This window comes from Bolinopsis microptera, chromosome 3 (assembly GCF_026151205.1).
Source record: "Bolinopsis microptera isolate Bmic1 chromosome 3, MBARI_Bmic_1.0, whole genome shotgun sequence".
Lineage (NCBI taxonomy): Eukaryota > Metazoa > Ctenophora > Tentaculata > Lobata > Bolinopsidae > Bolinopsis > Bolinopsis microptera.
The window spans coordinates 11,282,936-11,290,218 of NC_087074.1; the positions used below are offsets into that span (position 1 = coordinate 11,282,936).

Sequence of the window (7,283 nt, forward strand, 5' to 3'; positions counted from 1 at the left end):
CATGAATTAAATGTTTTGCTCGATACGCTAAAAGACTCCGGATACACCTTAAACGTATTTTTAATCGTACAATCGTTTAAAAGTGGTAATGGAATGATTGCAGATTAAGTTTCCCGGGTAAAATCGCGGTCGCAATTTTTTGGCCAAAAATATATAAAATAATTTAAATATATTAAATATAACTCTGACCAAAAATTCATTTTAAATGGAATCAAAATTTTAGGTGCGCCGCGCATATTTTCGAACATTTACACCGTAGTTTGAAAATCGAGCGCTAAAGCAAATACTGTCATATTTTCACAAGATTACCTTAGTAGTTTCTTAGTGTTATTGTTGCATTTCAATTTTCAAAACTCCTTTTCACTTTATTTGGTTATCTTTTTGATGTGTAATTTGATTACTAACTCTGTTTTTAAGTATTCTTATTGATGATGTGGAGTACCCATTCATACTATTTCATATCGTTTTTATCATATGCTTTATCCTCTAAAGTCGGCTCTATTTGTGACATACTTCTACGTAAATTACGTTTACACTGTTTGAAACTAATTGTCAGTGATTTAGTCTTATGGAAACCTATGCATGATAGAGTGCAGCAAGGCCGACCAAGACAAAGCTACTTGTCTATGTTACTGAAGGAAGTTGAGTACAAGCAATGAGTACAAACAGTAGCGGTTCATACACAGATCCTTGAGGTAATCCAACTAGAACAGGTAGTTTATCAGATTCCTCACCTAAAACTGAAACGTACTGCCGGCTGTTAGTAAGGTAACTTTCAATAAGCTTATTTGCATTACCTCTTATTCCATATGTGTCAAGTTTGATGAGGAGTTTATAAGTGCAAATATGTAATAAACTACCAAGCAATTTAGCTCTTAAACTGGAAAGTTGTCTCCTTGAAGCTAGAAGAGCCACTATGACATATTGATAAAATAAAGTTAAATTAAGAAAACAAAGATCTTATTTCATAGCAACCTGCAACAATCAATGCCTACATATTAAGTTCGGATATATATCCATAATCATTATTACCATTCCACATAAGTGGTTTTATTATATATTATAGTTCATTAATTAGTGTTATATATGTTATATAATAACACTAATTATATATATTAAATTTATATATTATATATAACACTAATTGTATATAATAATTAGTGTCTAAATGGTAAAATCATAAATTAATTTACAAATAAAGAAAACACAACTTTTGCTCTGCAAACTTGGCGCTGCTGATACTTGTTTAACACTTATAAGTTTGCATAAATGAGTTTGGTTTAAATACAAAACTACAGCATACATTACACTTTAATTGGTCTTCGAAAATAACAACTAAAAATTTAGCTGTACTTTTTTAATTACAGTACATGATAATATATATTGTTCAGCGATAAAGTAAAGTACTTTTGTTTTATTATTAAGTTGAAAATACAATAATTGCATAATCTGATCTATAATAATTAAATAATTACTTACTACTACCAACAATCTTAACATATTGCTTATTCTAGTGGACATGGTTATCAAGAGAGTTAGCAGCTAGATGTCCAAAGACTACCACAAAGATGACAACAAGCCAATCAAATTTCATGCCTGTGGTAATCTCCCAGTTGTATGCATATCAGAGGGTAGTGAATCCAGTGAGCAATTTGAGGACAATAATACTGACATGAAAGAGGTTGTAACATTAGATGAACAAAACTGTGCTGCTATCAAAATTCAGGCCAGCTGGAGAAATTACCTAGTTCAACGAAATTTGAGGAGAGCACCATCACCTGAAGAAGAAGGATTCACAGATGAGCAATACCTCTCTGCTTTGATCATCCAAAACTTTTATCGTGACTACATCACGGAAAAGCGACTTAAAGTCAAACAAGAAAAAGCTGCTCAGGTGATCCAACATCATTACCGACAGTACTTAAGAAAAAGTGAGGAAGAGTTTGAGGCTGATTTGGAACGTGCTGCTCAAATTGCCCAACAAAGTTATAATCAACTGCAGTCAGAAAATGAGAGCAACACTGCATTGATTGGCGATCCTAAGTCAAAGGATTCTCCAGTGATACCAAGCTCACACGAAGAAAAAAATTCCAATGAAGATGTTAGACAAAATGAAGCTGCAGTCACTATTCAAAGAAAGTATAAAAAGCGTTTAAGAATACAAAAGAAGAAGCTCTCTTTAGAAAAGACGAATAAAGCAGCCATATCTATAAAAAAACAATTTCGAAAATATTACACAGAAAAGAATAATGCTGCTATCAAAATTCAGACTCAATACAGATATCATTTAGAAAACAAGAAAGCTATTGCTGCAGGTCTAGAAATTGATAACAATGCTGCTATCAAAATTCAGACTCAATACAGATCTCATTTAAAAAATAAGAAAGCTGTTGTTGCAGATCTAGAAAACAAGAAAGCTATTGCTGCATGTCTAGAAATCAAGAACAATGCTGCTACCAAAATTCAGAGTAAATACAGATCTCATTTAGAAAACAAAAAAGCTATTTCTGCAGATTTAGACACCAAGAAGAACAACATGGAATATTCTTTTGATCCTATTTCTTTTGACGACATTACAAAATCATCTGATGATGAATATTATATGCCTGAGATAGCTGCAATTACCATACAAAAACACTATAAGAGTCACTATGCAAAACGAGTTTCTGCTGCTACCTTGATCCAAAATGAGTTTAGATCTTACAAGAAGTTTAAGACAAGGAATGAGGCTCAGGATTTGAGTGAAGTAAATGAAAAATGTCTTTCCAGCCAGGATACTGAAGAACAAAAAGCTGTAACACTCATTCAGAGGCAATATAGAGCTCATCTTATACATGTGCACTTGTCAGAGAAAAGGAGTAGGGACAACTTGCATGACAGTCAAGAATCTTATAGTTTGGCCAATAATATAGAGAAAGATGATGAACATATTGATACTGCCAGTTCTCTTGAGCAAAGCATAAGTCTGGTATTGGGCGACGAAGATATAAAATCTGTAACCAGAAGACCAGGTGAAGAGGAAGATGAGATCGTGGTTGATGACAGAACAACAGTGTATGGTGACTCCACTATTCAATTTGAGACGACAACTGGAATGAACAATCGTGGCTCAATATATAAAAAAATGGTTGATGATATTCCGTCAACAGGTGATGCAGATGGGGCATCAATTGATGACGATATTATTAATTGGCACAAGAGTTTATCAACTAAGGTACCTAGCCATGGAATAAGGCCGTCCCCAAAAGCACCTGGTCCAGAACCTGCACCATCAAGAGAGCCCGAGTTTAATATTGAACCTAGACGCAACTTTGACAAAAAATGGCCTGAATCAAAGAAAAATCAGCAACAAAAAGTCAAAGATTCACCACGAAAAAAACAAGTCCAAGCATCACTAGAGATGAAAAGGGTTCAGCGAAAAAATGAAAAAAATAAGCGAAAAGACATTTATCATTTGAGTAATTTACGAAAGCAAGCACCAAACCCAAAATTCACCGAAGCTATCGATAAAAAACAAGAGAATGGTCCAAAGAAAGTAAAAAAATCAGATACTCCACAGATTAAACAGGTTTTTATTCTCTAGCTTGAATTTTAATTGATTTAAAAAAGTTGAAGTTGACAGAACAAAAATGTATAGCACATTCTTCCACTTAGCTCCACGAAGTCTTTGTTTCCAGAAATATAATTAATATAGAAAACACAGTCATCTACCGGTGACGGATGACTATTGTGAAGGTTGGTATATTTTGTTATCGTGTCAATATTATAGTCTACTACAGCATGTATTCCCTAAGGTTGAACTAATATTACTAATACTATATTACATATATTTAAAGTTCTTTCCATCCCAGAACCACCAGTCTAACGACATTACATCAGAATCGGAAATACTGGATCCCCGCGAGACAACTGAAGAGGATTCTTCACCTATTGTAAGTTTCTTTTATAACTATCAACTATGTTTGGTTGTTCCTGACCCTATAAAGCAACTAATAAGATATCATCTCTAATTATTTGAACAACTAATGGTAATTTGAACCGCCCTAGTTACTATGCGTAGGTACTGTTTTGCTAATTCCAGACTACAAGGCAGTGTATTGTGTGGAGTAAGTCGCTCAACGTACGTGCTTTTTATTAACTTATTGTATCTACGACCACCAACCTAATATAATATATTGGCTAATAAAAACTGTTTCAGAACATACTCTCAGTGGAGACCCGAGAAGAAACCCCGCCATCGTTAGTTAAATAAATTAGTAAATTTTAACCTTTCCCTATTAGTTTACAGTACTCTAAACTAGTCCTAATGGAATTTCCTTATTGTAACACTAGCATCTTCGTTATTCACTGTATACTGTATATATTGTACCAACAAACAAATTATTGATTAACGGTTTAAACATATTTTGAACAATTCAGGGCATTAGAAGAAGAAGACACGGCTCTGAAGGCTGTTACATCAGCGTTGATAACTGACAATCAGGGCGCAGTCCTTAAACCATCTAACAACATCAATCTCCAATACTCAAAATCAACACACCCAAATGAGAACAAGACGCACCACAGGGCGGAGCAAGTTCAGGACGCGCTTGGTGGGAGAGTTGCGCGGCGTCTCTCTGATCAAGTTCAGGACGCGCTTGGTGGGAGAGTTGCGCGGCGTCTCTCTGATCAGTCTTCTCTGGGTAGTGGTACCCAACAGATCACTTCTAACAACACTTCCAGCAATAAAGTTAGTTTATGATTTATAATGATAAATTAGTAACCGTGAAGTAAGTTTTATATTTCTGGCTTGTCCAATATTAACTTAACTTCGGCTCAATGTGCCACGTTTTAGCAGTTTAATGTGTTCAGTTGTACATCACTACCAACAAAATATTAGATACGGGATTAATTGTTGCCTAATTAAACCCGTTAATACAGTAAATTTGTACAAGTAGACGCTTAAGAGCACGTCATGTTATTGAGTTCGCACATCATAGTTTTGGTTTATAAGCCGCCGTGTTCCGATCACCAATGAAAGGCTTAAATGTAACCAATCATTCTCTATAATATGTCACACCGGTCTCTATCTGTGTATTACTTACAAGAGGTAGCGATCAATTAACCGTTAAAATGATGTTAAATAGGGAGATGTATTGCACATGTTGTGAGTTACTGTGTCACGTATTTGGTTACTCTGTATGTGAGTGTTGCCATGGTAACGCAGGATCAATGATCTCTTTATTCAGGTAGCTTTAGGGTCGCTGGACAGTTACGCAGTACAGAACATGCTCAAACGCAACCACCTTCTCACCAGACAGGTTACTGTTAATTAGCTCTCTTTAATTATTAGTTTATAATTAAGTTATATAACTAGTTAATTGTAATCCGTTAATTAACTGTGCAACTTGGAGTTTAAATTGACTGATTTTGACTGCCAGTCTTCTAGAGCTAGTAGATTACAGCTATACAATGTATATTCGTCTCAAGTATTAGTAGAATAACAAGTAAGCAGAGTAATATTATGTAACTAACTGACCTACCATAGGGCTCACTTAATATAATTTAGTTAAGACCCCCTATACTAGTCCTTTGAGTACCACATCACATCACCACATCTTCCATTAACATTTTTAAAAGCTTGCTGGATCTAAATATGATGCATATTTTCTACTTGTAAATTTGTCAAGTAGAACACAAGTGTAAATTGTTTGCGGTGTGTCATAGCTGAGATTTCAATGGCAATTTGTCAGCGGATTGGCTGATATTTTGTGAATAACATGAAATCCTTGAACATGCATGTAATCATAAATCAATGTAATATTAATGCTTAGTAGTTCGTGTTTCAGAAAAATGACAATCAGTCCTACCTACAAACTTACCTGAAACAGATGAACGTGATTAAGAGACCGTAAGTTATATTGTTTATCGTACTTTTCAGGAGGTATTTGAAATGATTTTCTCTCTGTTACTCATATTTGCAATCCGATACTTACATTAACAAATATTCTCTCGTTAAACGCTCCAGTATATTACAAGGTTGGATTTTGATAATGAATCTAACAATCATCATTGTTAGATTCGTTATCAATTTATGATTTACGTCATGCATAATTGAGTATATTTCTGGGTATACTTCTGCAATGCAGCCTTGAATTATTGTGAAGCCTCATTGCCGGATCATAAAACAAGTTCGACCACACGATGAGAAATTGGTATAGTGCTTCTGACCCTGGTCATTAGGAAAGTTCTACAAAATAAATTGTTATTTACGGCTATAATCTATTGTTTTGTAACATTATAATTTTCAGTTCCCGAGAGATGATCTCCATAAATCAAGAGACTACTACTAATAAGCAGCGTCAGGTTAGCCTTCAGAATCAGTATTTATTTCTTCTTTCTTACATTTATATCTCAATATTATATACCATGTGGTGGTAGGTGACCCTGACACAATAATATACAACAAGTATCTGGTATAGTGGGACACCCTGTTAATACCTGAAATACGCGAGAAGAACGTTTACACTAGGCGTATTAATAGGCGTATACGTGTGCAGAAAACAAATCGTATACCATTTATTAATCGTACCATTTATTTACGATATCAAATTTTGAAGTTTATTTTGAACTTGCTGATATCGAAAAAATTTGTTTCAGACCAGAATTACAAAATATTAAAACAAGTCAAACAATTCCTCTCAGTTTTAAGATTTTAAGGACAATACAAAAGTGAAGTGACGCACTATAAACTTATAAAGTATAAAACAAAAGTAATGTTGAGCAGAAACGGCCCAGATTTCTATAATCTCGAAATAAAGCCAAATCAAAATAATATTGTGTTTGTGTACCATGTTAGATACATTCGCAAAGATTCATTAGACTCATGTTATTACAGCTGTTTAAACAGGGTTATTTTGGGGGTTCTGTGGTCATAGGCGGTGATCTATGAAGATTACCACTAAAAGTCTCAGTCTCACATTTGTCTGATAGATTGCTGACACGCAGGGGTTCCCCAAGAGTTGATGCAGTGGTAGAGATTTGGGACGGCGAACTTGGAGAGATGAAATTTGTTCGTTTTGCTGACTTGCAATGTTCATCTCATCTGATGGGAGTTAAGCTTAGTATAAATCTCAGATTGTATTGCCGAAAGTTCAGAGGGGTGTTGTAGAATTAATTACCTTGAAAATGATGGGGGACGGGGGTATAATGATGGGGAGCAAGGGTATACATTGTTCAAAAATAGTTAAAGTTTAAAAAATACTTAATTTTACTTGGAGAGGGTCTCTTCAAAGTGGCCTGCA

At 34.6% G+C, this 7,283-nt stretch overlaps 1 protein-coding gene across 1 annotated transcript; it reads left to right on the forward strand.

Annotated features, from left to right (window-relative positions):
* Nucleotides 1–1,484: 1,484 nt before the first annotated feature.
* LOC134813182 (abnormal spindle-like microcephaly-associated protein homolog) lies at nt 1,485–6,931 on the forward strand. Its single transcript, XM_063820870.1, has 8 exons — nt 1,485–3,568; nt 3,852–3,932; nt 4,199–4,239; nt 4,420–4,729; nt 5,229–5,300; nt 5,817–5,890; nt 6,291–6,345; nt 6,878–6,931. The coding sequence occupies exons 1-8, from the start codon at nt 1,547–1,549 to the stop codon at nt 6,929–6,931; spliced, it is 2,709 nt and encodes a 902-aa protein (XP_063676940.1). The 5' UTR covers nt 1,485–1,546.
* Nucleotides 6,932–7,283: the final 352 nt, after the last annotated feature.